Genomic DNA, 14934 nt, shown 5'->3' with positions numbered 1-14934 from the left:
CTGGTTGAGCTGCTCCGCTGACCCGCAGGTTGGTGGTGTCTCCAGCTCCCACAGATGAATGCTGTTGTTGTGTCCTTGGGCAAGACACTTAATCCACCTCACCCTCAGTGTCCGCATACACTGGTATATGAGTGTGTGATGAATGGGTGAGTGGTTCCTTGTTGTAAAGTGCTTTGAGTGGCATGAAGGTGGAAAAGTGCTGTATAAAAATGTGACCATCTAAATTTATATACACACACACACATATATACATACACATCTATATATATATATATATCCTTTATGTATAGATATATATAGACAGATGTGACTTTTCTGCATTTCAAAATTATTAGCTATATAATTTGATATATCGAGTTTCCTTTTTAAAATGTTCTTTGTTCTGTGTGCGGGCTCACCTCTCGGGTAGCAGACCGTGCACCCCAAATGAAAATCACAACATGAAGCAGCCATCTTTGATTTAGCATTTATGATGAAGGAAAATGGCATTATTACATACACATATATATATAATTTGGTATGATAAAACAACAGGTCAAAAAAATTAGGTTACAGCTATTCAATCACGAGTACAGTAACATGAACAATCCATATATTAACCACTTTTGTTTGCGTTTCTTACTGTGCAAAACAAAATATACACACCTACTAAACGTGTGAGCGGAACAAGGTGGGCTCTTAGTGACAACATGGCGCCTATAAATATGTTTTTAAGATTTCACTATTTCAATTTTTGTCATTTTTACCCTGTCATGAATCAATATGTACTATTTTTTGCTGGTGTTTATGACATCAAACAGGAAGTAACCATTTTTCAAAACATTATATACATTAAATTCACTCAAAAAAATTAATTCGGTAATTATTTAGAAAAAAAAGGAACATGCTAATTTGATTGACAATTTGTTAAATATAGAAAAATAATGTTACAACTCTTATCATGATGGAATTTGATTTTCGTTTTTGCTTTGTCAAATCCACCATTTTCATTCACAACGGTCTAAATATTGTCAACGCTTCCAAGGGACTAAAATCGATGCACAAAGTTAAAATAAAAATAGAAAGTTGAGTGTAACTCCACTTTAGCTTGACATGACTACATTACCCAGAAGGCATCTGGGTAGGCAGCGAGCTCACAAACATGGCAGACTTTTCGAGAGTCTTCTTGAAGGCAGCTCTGTGTGGCACATACTGACATTGGTTTTAACATGTACCGCTTCAAAACGTGTGGAACTAAAAACATAAAAACAGACAGTAGAAGAAGAGTAGATCCAGGACGTCTTCAGCAGGAGGAAGTGATGGCCATATTTGGGAAAGAGACAAGAGTTATTCTTAAGTTACCTATATATTGTAATGCTCTAAAATGTGACAACGCGTGAGTGTTTTTAAATGATATCACAGCTAGTTCAGGTAACAGGATGAGTGTGATCGTGGCGGATGAGGGGGGGTGTTAGGAGCTTAGAGTAGAGCCACTGTTCCTCTTCTTTCCAAAGTTGTTTACACTTTGAGAGCTCATTTCCAAATTGTTGAAAACAATACATGCATCATGAATTCTATTCTATTCTATCGTCTATTGTCAAAGCCGATCTTTTCTAGTCTGTTGAACCATATCGCTTTTGTTTCTGGTTCTGATATTGTCATATTTTAGTTTTGGGATTCGGACATTGTAATTGTGTGGTTGTTGGATCCTAACAGTGGAAAACGGCTCAAGAAATGAGCTTTGGAAGTTAGCGAACTCCATAACTGCAAAAGGGAATCAGATCTGCGTGACTGCAAACCTCCGTTCAGACTGTTTCTCTTCCCAACGGAATTGAAAAACAGTGAAAAGCGAAGGCGATGGGCAGGATTGATACACAGGAAGGACCAAAAAGGAAACTTTTGACTGCCTAAGAAATCATCCTGAGTTTGCTGCCAACACCTTCCACTACAAAGCGACGAAGACATGATGTTGCTGTAAAACCACAAGAACAAGAAAGTGCAGCTCAGTCTGTTTGTCTTCTGCACCTGTCACTTAAACGGGATCCCGCTATATGACGATATCAGAACCAGAAACAAAAGTGATATGGTTCAAAAGACCAGAAAAGATCAGCTTTGTCAATAGACGCATCCCACTGTGAAAAACAAACATGGCGGTTTTATGCTCACTTTTTAGAAAATCCTTCCCAGGATGCATTGCACAATGACCGGAAGTCCAAAATTCATGATGCTTGTATTCTCGAGTCACTCACCAGCCTGTCCAGCTCCTGTCTTGTAGGATGCTTGGACTGAATTGTTTTTAAGTTGATTTGAACTGTTGTAGTAAAGTTTTTACAGCTACCAGTTGCTCAGTTGCCAGTCTGTTCCTCAGATCTGAAAATTGCACTGCTGTACCAAGGTATAATACTCCCTACAAAGGAAGCTTTGGCAGACTTGGATGGTCAATATCACAAAGCACTGAGTGTTCACGTCTCTGGGTTCCGTACTGAGGGTAAATACACTTTTCTTGCACGTTCTCTGCACAACTCTTGGCCTACTTAACCATTTTTCTGTCACCATTTTGACCGTTTTGATTGCAGACATCTTCACGCTGGATACCTCTCTGTAACTGCTTGAGGAAGAGTACACTGTAGGACCTTTTGATGATACCAGAAAGACACAGAATACAAAAAGAAACTAACTACTAAATCAGAATCTAAGTCAATAGGTTGTGTTCACATACTAGAACTTTATGATTTAATATGGTCTCAGATGGTGGGCAAGGGCCTTTATAAAACTCTATGAGAGATTTTATGTTTTTTGGAAGAAATATCCAACACAGAAATCCACACACATTGTACATTATTTGTTTGGGATAGACTCCACAAACTTGCTATATTCGTCTCATGGCTTAAAGTCCTTTCCACTGACAACAATCACATTTCTGGGGTTGAAAAATGGCACCACTTTCCAAAGCTACTGTGAAAAAAATCATTTCACTTTTGTTTATTTATGCTGACAGAGAAGACGTTGAACTTTTGAGTCAGTGTTTGTTTCATGTGGATAAGCCCGATGATTAGAGATAAGAACCATAAACCAGGTCAAAAACAGTTCTGCAGAATATTCCACCTGAAGATTCTGACCTGTCCTCAAGCGCAGTTTAATCTGAAGAAATTCTAGAATGTTTTGATGTTTTTGACGTGAACCCAACCTATTTGAACAATAAAAACAGTTCAATTCTGTAGTTTGCACCAAGTCTTCAAGAAGTCGTAGAAATTCTGGATCACTTTGCTTCTACTGTCCGTGCCCCAACTGTCATGTCTCCTGTATTCTCAGTTCGCGGGGTTGTTCAAGTTTCGTCTGTAGCTTTAGAAAGACTCCACAGTGAAGGCGCATTAGCCCCACGGTCGCTCGGACACGGGGAGAAGAGCCGTGGTCCCCAAAATGTTCACCAAAAAACATGGCAAGGAGATCAGCCAAAACCTGTAGCAGCTGCTTTGGGTGCTGATGTAGTGTCAGAAAATACTGCAGCCACCAGCGGCCATCTTGGTTCATCCTTTCTCAAAACAAGGCACGATTTTTTCATAAAGTGCTGTCCAATTGTAGATCCGATCACGTTAACACTGATTTTTTTTTTTCCTTGATAAAAATCGCTAAAAAGGCAACCCGAATTTCAAATATAGTGTGATTCTTATAATGCTATTCCGAAAGGTTTCAAAAAATCTTCCAAAAGTTTATTGCATGTAAACCTTCGTGGAAAAAAAAAACTCCCCTGGGTCTATTTCATCAGAACAGTTCACTTCAGCGATCGGTACCAGTCCAGAATTAGCTGGTAACAACTAAAAACGTAGGCGATAAAATGAGCAGTCTCGTAAGGCTCCAAGATGGCGGACAGCTGTGAGGGTTGGTTTTGTGGCAGTGAGGAGCCTGTAGTTGCTGCGGCCGGCCTCGGGGTGGCGGTGTAGTTCCGGGTGGTTAGCTGGGGGGCGTGGCTTGTTGCTTGAGCACGGTGTAGACGTTGTCCACTTTGCTGAGCTTCTCGAAGAACGGGATGAGGTCCAGCAGCTCCGTGTCGGACATGTCGTCGAACCAGGAAGCTACCGGAACCTGAAAGATAAACGTGCCATCAGACAAGACAAAACAACACTCAAGATCCTAACCAACAAACTTAATATCAAAAAACATGAAACAAACATAACATAAGACAATATTGTACTTGAAATTCTAGAGCTTAAAGACTTCCTAACCTACAAGCGTAACAAGAGACAAGACTGAATTCATGATCCTAAACAAAAAACAAACCATCAGAAAAGATTGAAGTCAAGATCCTAAAAGAAAACCAACCATCAGACAAAATCCTAACCGACAAACGTAACATAAGACGGTGTCCAACGGCAATTTGACCAGAACTGAAGAAGCTGCTTGGAGGAGCTTCGAAAAGTCTTCACTAAAAAACTTTTGTCCAGTTGATACAAATGATTTTTTTTCTGTAGATTGTCCATTAGGATCATGGATACAAACAATTATAAGTGATTGTAGTCAAGATCCTAAAAGAAAAAACACCATCAGACTAGAGGTTAACCAACAAACAACAAATGAAAAGGATAACCATGCTACAGGAGACAAGACTATACTCTAGAACACAGGTGTCAAACATAAGGCCCGGGGGCCAGATCCGGCCCTCCAAGACTTTTAATGTGGCCCTTGGGTGATTTTCTACAAAAATATTTTAATTTATATTTTCTATTAAAATATTGGTAATTTTCTGTGGTGTTTATCACAGCAGCGTCTCCAGCGTCTCTGTGTGTGGCCCCTCCCACCAGAGCAGCACAAATGAAGACTTGTCTCTTTCCAAACGCTCTTAAAGGACGATCGTTTTGACTGTTGACCGTGACACCCTCATCAGCAAAATGTCCAAAATGAGAAAAGTGGAGCCGAGTGCAGGATTTTACAAGAAAAATTGACTTATTCCTGTTTACATACAAGTTAATGTTAAAACATTGTGTTGAAATAGAATTTTTCTTAAAGTTTCAGATTGTTCATAAATATTATAATAAGAAAGAGTTCATCAATTAAAAAAGATTTCTGTAATAGATTTGCACAAATATTTGAACTTATTGTTATTTTTATGGTTTATGTGACATGAGTTTTCTGATCCGGCCCCTTTGGGATCAAAGTTGGTTGGATGCGGCCCCCGAACCAAAATGAGTTTGACACCCCTGCTCTAGAAGATCCAAAGATTCTAAAATAAAAACAACCTCCAGACAAGATCCTAATCAACAAACATAACAAATGAAAACGATAATACTACACGAGACAAGACTGTACCTCAAGATCCTAAAAAACAAACATAACAAATGAAAATGATTATACTACATGAGAGAAGACTGTACTCAAGATCCTACACAAAAATTAAACCATAAGACAAGTTGTACTTAAGAGCCTCATTGACAAACATAATCAGACACAAGACTATACACTGGATCCTTATGGGTAAACATATTAGATAAGACTGTACTCAAGAAAATCCTAAGATTCTAAAAGAAAAACAATCATCAGACAAGATCCTAATCGACAAACATTACATTAGACTTTACTCAAGATCCTAACCAACAAACAAAACAAAGGAAAAGGATAACCATACTACAGAAGACAAGACTGTACTCAAGAAGATTCTAAGATTCTAAAAGAAAAACAACTATCAGACACAATCCTAATCGGCAAACAAAACATCAGACTTTATTTCAAGATCCTAACCAACAAACATAACAAATGAAAACAACAATACTACATGAGAGAAGACTGTACTCAAGATCCTTCACAAAAATTAAACCATAAGACAAGTTGTACTTAAGAGTCTCATTGACCAACGTAATCAGACACAAGACCAAGATAAGATAAGAATAATCAGACAAGATTATAGTAATAAAAAAAAACAACAACAATCATCCGACATGATCCGATCCTAACTGACAAATATCAGACCATCAGACTCATACTAACAGACAAACATAACAAATGCTACACAAAGACAAGGCTGTACTCAAGATCCTTATCGACAAACATACTGTAGTAGCCATATCCAACTTGAGCTTCTGACGTTACAGATGGCATGTTAGCTGACGCACAAGCTGACTGTTTACTTACTAACAAGCATACACCATCAGACAGATAAGGCCGTGATCGACCGACTGAAGACGTGTCCTGCTGATCGATTAGTCGACTAAAAAGGGGCGTGAAAAAAGATCTCAAAACTATTCCGTATTTCTGTGTAGCTGACACAAACTCATGCAAAAACTACAATTTATGTAGAAAAAAGTACTAGGGAACAATGTATTTACATTTCTATAAGGACAGAGTCAACTGGTGAATCATGAGGTTACTCTGCTTCAGGGGTCTCCAACCTGTAGCTCGGGAGCTCTCCACCCCATTCAAAGTAGCTCAGTAGCTTCAGAATCTGGACGTGTTGTCCTGAATACGTAAAATTTGATAAAATAAATATCGATTACCATTGTACATGTATCATTTTGATGCCTAAATTTGTACTCTAATAAATGGATAACGGTCTGTTTTATAGGTATCTAACTCTTTTATATATGCTCCATTTCTTGTGACTGCTAAAACAAGTAGCTCCCTGGCATTTTTGTTTTGTAAAAGTAGCTCACCAGAGGAAAAAGGTTAGAGACGGATGCCCTGCTTTTTGGATATAAAACGCAAAAAATACCAGTGTCAGATAACTCCCTCATGCTCTTCTCCTTTCTGTTGCTGTCTCACATAATTCCTTGTAATCTAAATAAAATAGTAATTACTCAACTAAAAGAATGACAACTAAACAACTAAAGGTCTATAGCCCTACAGACAAGACTGTACTCAAGATCCTAACCAACAAACAATGTCAGACAAAAGAGTATTCAAGATCATAATCAACAAACGCAGTACATGAGGCAAGACTGCAGTCAAGATCCTACATAACAACAACATAGCATGACACAAGAATGTCCTCAAAATCCTACTGACACCATGTACTCAAGGTTTATGCAGTACACGGTGCAGTGCGGAGCAAAGTGCAAATCGTTCACACATGACATGACATTTAAGAGTGCATGAATCATAGACTGTATATATGAATGGACATAGCAAACCGGCTAGTCTCCGCGTTCCAATGAGGATGTGAGATTTTGTCTGTTTCCAATTGACTTCACATTGAGAAATGATCGCTCCTCTCTCTGGAACTGCTGCTTTGGAAGTGAGCTTTATCATTTTGGTCTTAAAGCTTCCGCATTAACCCGCTCTACATGATCCTCGTGTTTTTATTTTGCGCTTCTGTCCGTTAATAAATTCCTTTTCCTAATATGGAACATGGCTCCAAATTCATCACATGTAAAAAAAAAACAAAAACATGTACATTTAAAAGGCTAAGTTGACCCCCAGACATAAACCCTTACACAAATACAGGAGGTAGTGTTGTCAAAAATAATACTTCTTTCTTTATCTTAGCAATGAGGTTTCATATAAATACTAATAAAGCTAAAAATCATACTAAAACTGTTAAGGAAAGCTCAAATCCTGTGCTGTGAATTTGCTTTTTTACAACATCGATACTCGTTCAAATGAGTATTTAGCTTCAATATCAGTTTTAGTATCAACTAATATCTGATTTTTGATACTTTTGACAACACTAATCAATCTTTTCAGTTCTGATATTAATATTTGGAGGCTTTCCGTATCTACCAACACCAACGCAAAGATCAACTGTTATTTCTCTAAAACTCAATCAACATTCAACATAACTAATGTCATGTAGTTGTTATGTATCCTTCAAGAGATTACAAAAGACCTTTGTATAGTTAAAAGTTCAGTCAATATGAGACATTCTAAGCAAACGGCATTATCACAGTACTTATTTTTATTGATATGTTGCAGTGACATCAAGTTGGGGGTGTCCTACATGTATTTATATATTGGAGTGTTCAGCAGTTGCCATGGAGACAAAAAGCACACATTAGCTAAGAGTCAAGATAACCTGAAAACTCAAGAAAAATGACAAAATGGATTTAAACTGCACATTTTCAAAAGTCTGTTATTATTGATAGGGACTTGTTAGTCAATTCTTTATGGTCAGATTGCATTGTGTAACTTTTCTGCTGGAGGTTCCATCGAATGCTTTTCTCCATAGATAGGCTGTTGCTTTGTCTTGAATGTTTCACAGTATGGCGTTATGGTCAGATCTGTGGAGAGGCGACCCCGCTCACAGTCAGAACGCCTGTTTTCCTTGCAACTATTTTTGAACTACAAAACCTGTAATTGAATAAATGTAGTGTAGAGCTGTTTAATGTCATACTGTGGGACATTCCAGGCAGAGCAATGACATAGCTATAGAAACAAGAAGGTGAAGGACCCCCAACCAAAAAGTTACACAATGCATCTTCAAAAAATAAAGCTTGTATTAGGCTACGTTTACACTGACACAAATCACCGTATTGGAAACGATTTGCATCCAGACACATCGTTTCTGTGTCCACAATCCTTCCCTATCCACATAACTTTGTGCATATTTGTTTACATTTTACAGAAATTAAACTTAAAACCGTATGGCTAATTTGCATAAACTGAGCACTCAAAAAAACAGCTCGTTATTGTGCGCTGATGCGGTTCAGCTTCTGTCGGATTAAAGGACACGACTCAGTGGATTATGAGTGTTCTTTCTGTGACAGAGAGGTGTTCTGCTGATGGTGAGTCTGTTCTGTGCTTCTATCGCGTTGGAGATGGTTCATGTTAAACTTTTCAGAGATTATACGTCTGCAGGTCATACACATAGACCGTATATATGAATGGACATATATTCTAACCTCATTTTGGCGGTGAATTACTTCGTGGCGCATAAACCTACATCAACGTATCAGCATTTTCAGGCGTCCACAGAGATCAGATCCGTCCTCAGATGAATTCGTGGGAGCTGGTGGCACCAAATTGTTCTGTCTCTGGAGCTGTTTTCAATCGGATTAGTGTGGACGAACACTGTATCCGCAACTAAAACAACTCAAATATGTACTAGTGTGGACGGGGCCTTACAGTCTGATTGGAGTAACAGAGCTTCAGAGAGAGTAGTACCTATAGTTAGCGTCACAACCCCAGGAAATATTGATATCATCAGCTGCAAAGTATCAATAGATAAAAGTTCAATCAATATAGGACATATAAGCAGTTTTTATTGAGCTGGGGCAAATATCTGATAGCAGTATTGCCCTCAGCGGTAGTTCCAGTGTGAATGGGCCTGGTACTCACGGCGTTGTCCGGGTGGAAGATGTAGGAGGCGGGCGAGTTGTCCACGATGATGACTTTGTTGAGGTCTCGTCCCAGCCGGCTCAGGTCTTTCACGTAGTTCCCCCGGTGGAAGACGCAGGACTCTCTGAAGAGACGACAGCGGAACGCCCCCCACTTGTCCAGCAGGTCTGACACTGGGTCTGCATACTGACGGAGGAAAGACAGGACAGGTTTTTCACTTTGTTCTAATTCTGGCTCGGCTTGGTGGGATACTACCTGTGGGAAATGCTTATCGCGGTTTTACATCAGTTAAGCGGCAGTTTGTGTTGAAAAGGAAAGTGCGAAAATACAGGAAGTCGTGGTGAGTTTCCTGAATAGCTTTAGAAAAAAAAATGTATAAGAGCACACAGACTAGTATACGCCCATGAACCAGTATGGAACCTACCTGGACCACTGAGGGATTACACACATATAAAACCACATGGGAATAGAACAAAAAGTACTATTATTTACTTTTATTTAATCACATTCTATTATCTAAATAAAAAGTACTAGTAATATAAGTTTTCCTTGAGTTGAAAAGTTTGAAATTTTAGAATCATGACAACACTGGTTCCTTGCAAACAGTTTTGGAATGACTTCAACATGTGTCATATTTACTGCCCGTGTCCAACGAGGAAGTAAAATTACACACAGATATAATTATTACACAATCAAACACTACACTAGGCTAAATTTGTATAGCATATAGTTGTGTTTTGTTTCATTTACACGTTTAACACAAAAACCCTGCAAATTTAGGCTGAGTTTTTTTTCTCAGACTGAAAACACTCAACTGTTCCACTTTGTGATGTCATGTGGTAATACAGGAAGTGCTCCACTGTGTTTTTAGACTCCATAGACCTTTACGAGAATTATTTGAATGATTTCAGCCTTGGAGTTGCCAATCTCAGAGATACAGAACTATATTCATACCATATTCCTTACAACTGTGTAACAACTCACCTTTATGTAACAGATAATACTCCCTACAACTGTACAACATCTCACCTTGATATAACAGATAACCCTATGTCCTGTCAATTCAATTCAAATTTATTTATAGAGCACATTTAAAACAACTTCAGCTGACCAAAGTGCTTCACATATAAGTCAACAAAATAGAAGAAAGAGTTACATATACAAATATACAGAGAACATGTGAAAACTACAGTAAAAACATCAAGATAATCTGACTAGCTCGTACTAAATGCCAGGGAGAAGACATGAGTTTTCAGTCTAGTCTTAAACTGTGTTACAGTTTGAGAGGATCTGACAGGAAGAGGAAGGTTGTTCTACAGTCCGGGCGCTGCCATAGAAAAGCCTCTGTCACCTCTCGTCTGGAGCCTAAGTTTGGGTATGACCAACAGGAGCTGGTCGGCTGATCTCAGGGCTCTGGGGGGAGTATAGGGCTGCAGTAACTCCCTCAAATAGACTGGACCCATAGAGTGCAAACATTTGAAAACAATTAATAGCATTTTAAATGGCACCCTACATAAGACAGGGAGCCAGTGCAGTGACACAGTACAGATGTGATGTGTTCATGTTTCTTAGTATTTGTCCGCAGATGAGCTGCAGCGTTCTGGACGTGTTGTAAGTGCTGCAGGAGCCCAGGTCCAACCCTACATACAAAGAATTGCAATAGTCCAGAGGTGATGTTACAAAAGCATGGATCGCTCTTTCGAACTCCGCCTGGGGGAGGTAGGGCTTTATTTTAACAAGGAGTCAATAATTATATTGTTGTTCCTGTGACCTCTTGTATAAAGCTGTGATTTTATATTTTTTATTACTTATTTTTCTATTATATTTTGACTTGTACATTTACATTTACATTACTTTTTTGCTACTTATTTAGAATTTATTCTTACCATTTATATTGTCACTCTTTGTTATTATATTATATTGTGATGTGTCAGCTATTATGTCCAGATAATTTATCTTGTGGATCAATAAAGTTTGTCTAAGTCTAAGTCTAAATCTCTACTGAAAGAAACATCAATTGTCGCTGTTAACTTGAAAATAAAGCTCTGCACTCGTGGGACCTGACACAAAACAGTGCGGCGCAGGACACATTTTGAAAGCTCATTGCAGGAGCAGGCGGGTGGGATGATAAACTGCAGTCCCACAAACTAAATATCAGTGTAAAGTAAAATATACAACTGTATATTCATGTTTGCCTATCATACCTCATTTGTGCTGGATATTTTATTTGGCATTAATAAAAACATTTTAAGCAGCCTAAATTTGCGAACATGGTCTGATCTTGCGCACAGTTAGACAGTTCATTTCCGCTTCTCCGTGTTTGATAGAGTTTAAGAAAGCGAACGTCCTCATCTTGCGGACGGGAGCGGGACAAAATATCGGAAATGTGGGAGGGAGCGGGACTGAAAATTATGTCCTGTGCAAACCTCTACTTGAAAACTACCACTTCATGACATCACAAGGTGGAACAGAGCATTTTGAGCTTTGTAGATGTAGACAGACTAATAATAAAGAGTTACTCAAACATGTGTGAATGAAACAAAACACAATTCCAGGTCTGTTTTTGAGAATGTTAACAACAAAAGCTGTAGTGTGTAAAAGCTTAAGTATTCTAACCGGCATTATGTGCTTTAACTTATTTTTTACCTTCATAAACTCCTTGAATCCCATAAAACAACACTTTTTGAATTTGAATCCCATGCAAAACAGTGAATCAGCATTGCAAGTTTTTACAAGGTTCAAGAGTCCAGAGCGCGGTGCAGTCTGCCGGAGCTTTAGCATACATGGCAGCAGATCCACATTCCTGGGTGTTAGCGCGTCGCTCGGAGGAGATGGTTTATTAGCGTACCTTGGCTAAGCTGGCGGTGAAGAGCACGCACTCAAACAGCTCGCCCATCCTCTTGAGGAACTCGTCCACGTGCGGCCGCTTCAGGACATACACCTGCGCCAGGAATCCACAGTCACACAAGATACAGCAAGGCAAATACTCATAGTACTTCTGCTACTGTTATACTACTGCTACTACTACTACCACCGCTATTGCCACTGTTGTACTACTGCTACTACTGCCGCTGCTACTACTGTTACTATTATCATCACTACACCACTACTACTTCTACTGCCACTACTGCTACTACTACTGCCGCTGCTGCTACTACTACAACTACTATCATCACTACCACCACTACTACTTCTACTGCTGCTACTACTACTGCCACTACTGCTACTACTACTGCCACTACTGCTACTACTACTGCCACTACTACTACAACTACTATCATCACTACTACTTCTACTGCCACTACTGCTACTACTACAACTACTATCATCACTACCACCACTACTACTTCTACTATCATAACTACCACTACTACTACAACTATCATCAATACCACTACTGCCTCTACTGCATCTACCACCACTACTACTGCTACTACAACTGCTACTACTATTAATACTACTACTATCACCACTACCAATACTACTACTATTACTACTGCTACTGTTATACTACTGCTACTACCACTACTACCACTACCACTATCACCACTGCTACCACCAGGCTTGTTAACAGAAATTTGGCCAAAATTGGAAACTGAAATTTATATATTAGGAATTATGTTCTTGTGTGTGTCTCATCCCATCACTACTACCATTACTATAACTGATTTACTGCTACTACTAATACTACTAATACTGCTGCTGCTACTACTGAGAACTACAGATACTGATACTACTACTACATCAACAGTGGTACAGTGGAAAGAGTACAAATAAAAATTTGAACTCAACTAAAAGTACAGTTACACGGTCTCAAAATGTACTAAATTATAAGTACCCCTGCCAAAATTGTACTTGAGTATAAGTAAAATGTGCGCAGAGTATTAGTTACTCTTTAATGGAATTTTAGATCCATTTTAGATCAGGCCTTTATGCCAAAATAATCAAAAAGTGTAAGGTTTGATTGGTCTGAGCTTAGACTTTAAGTATAATTCTAGCCGTGTAGTACAAGAATATGTTTAAAAATCTAATCAAAAAGTAGAATTAACTAAAATATCTACTCAATTAACGCGGTCACGCAAGTATTTTATTAGTTGTTTTCCACCCTGCTGCTACCATTACTGCTGCTGATTTATTTCTACTACTAATGCTAATAATACTACTACTGCGCCTGCTACTACCAAGAAATACTGATACTGATACTGCTGCGCTTGATTCAACCAGAGCAAAGACAGCAACAAGATCAGGGTGTAGGGCATTTCAAAGTGTCAGAGAAGTATACGAGTACATTTTATTTTAGAGTTATGGTCTAAAGTTAAGAAAGCGGGTATAGGTTAAACATTTTAAATACAAAAACACACATTAAAGTGGAACTAAATCAACTTTTCTTGCTACTTAACTGTGTACATGGTGTTTTAGTAGTAGTAGTAGTAGTAGTAGTAGTTGTAGCAGTAGTGCTTTTTGGCAATTTTCATGCAAAGTAACTTAAGTAAATTAGCAGCTTTGTGTTCAAACAGTCAAACTATGTGTGTGGCCACTTTAATGTCAAGTACTATGTGACATCACTCAACGCTGCTCTGATTACAGCCACAGCTTTATACCTCCAGACTCCGCCCCTCCTTCTTATTACGGTTGTGGGAGCATTGCGTAACTTTTCTGGTGGAGGGTCCGTCAGATGTTTTTCTCCACGAAGATGTCATTGCTTTGTCTGGAATGTTTCACAGTATGGCATTAAACCTTTTTATCTTCATGGAGACCAAACCAGACCAAGTTACAGGTCAGATCAGTGAACAGGCAACCCAACCCAACTCAAAGTCAGAATACCTGTTTTTCTAGGTATTTTGAGCTATAAAACCACCTGTAATTGGATAAAAGTAAGGTAGAGTTGTTTAATGTCATACTGTGGAACATTCCAGACAGACCAATGACATCTCCATAGAAACAAACACATGACAGACCCCTGTGTGACTAAAGAGTTGCATAGTCCAACTTTAAGTAATGTAGACTGTTGACTAAAACCAAAAGCATTAAACAATAGGTGGGAAGTGGTTCAAGTGTATTGTCGTAAATCAACGTAAAGCTGCAGTTTCACGTGACAAAAAGACCACAGTAAAGGTGTAGTTTTCCTCGCTGGTGCCAGGGGGCGTCGCTCCTGAACCAAGTCATCCGGAATAGGCTGAGCTGCAGTGAACAAACCTATCCTGGATTACTTGAACCAGGCTCGACCCCAGAGGAGAGGTCATCCAACTTTGCGACGCTTTAAATAGAACTGTGAATTCTGAATCGTGACAGCACAAGCAGCAGCCGTACCTGGTGCACTGTTCCATCGATCTCCACAGGAATGATGAAATCTGCATTATTTACAGGCTGGGGGAACAAAAAAAAAAGGTTTAGATTATTTTGTTAATTTTATTTATTTATATATTTTTTTTATTAGAGATGGGACATTAACAAATAATTAATTACAAAGAAAATAATGCATAAAAAATATGAAAGCATTTTATCTTAGTTTGCATGCCAAACAATGCAGAACGTTTGTCAGTGCACCGTGTCATGTTACGCCAGTTATACTGACGCACACAGTTCTGACTACAACAACAATGGAGCATGAAAACGCTCTGGGTCTGCTGGAAGGTACATTTCTATAAAAAAAAAACTACCTGATGGAAGTATTGACAAAGGCGTCCTTTATTG

At 38.7% G+C, this 14934-nt stretch overlaps 1 protein-coding gene across 2 annotated transcripts in view; it reads right to left on the bottom strand.

Moving 5' to 3' along the window:
• Window positions 1-452: 452 nt before the first annotated feature.
• Window positions 453-14934, bottom strand: part of LOC110153298 (carboxy-terminal domain RNA polymerase II polypeptide A small phosphatase 1-like) — a 31022-nt gene continuing 16540 nt past the window's right edge. For both annotated transcript variants that reach the window (XM_055165211.1, XM_020917183.2), the window contains 4 exons: window positions 14551-14607; window positions 12089-12181; window positions 9241-9426; window positions 453-4062 (listed from right to left, as the gene is read on the bottom strand). In XM_055165211.1, the coding sequence (XP_055021186.1) occupies window positions 3931-4062; window positions 9241-9426; window positions 12089-12181; window positions 14551-14607 (468 nt within the window). In that variant the 3' untranslated portion in view covers window positions 453-3930. The remainder of the gene's footprint in view (window positions 4063-9240; window positions 9427-12088; window positions 12182-14550; window positions 14608-14934) is intronic.

The sequence above is a fragment of the Boleophthalmus pectinirostris genome, unplaced genomic scaffold, assembly GCF_026225935.1.
Source record: "Boleophthalmus pectinirostris isolate CB_2022bp ecotype Guang Dong unplaced genomic scaffold, ASM2622593v1 HiC_scaffold_11, whole genome shotgun sequence".
Taxonomy (NCBI): Eukaryota; Metazoa; Chordata; class Actinopteri; order Gobiiformes; family Gobiidae; genus Boleophthalmus; species Boleophthalmus pectinirostris.
This window is presented reverse-complemented; position numbering and strand designations above follow the sequence as displayed.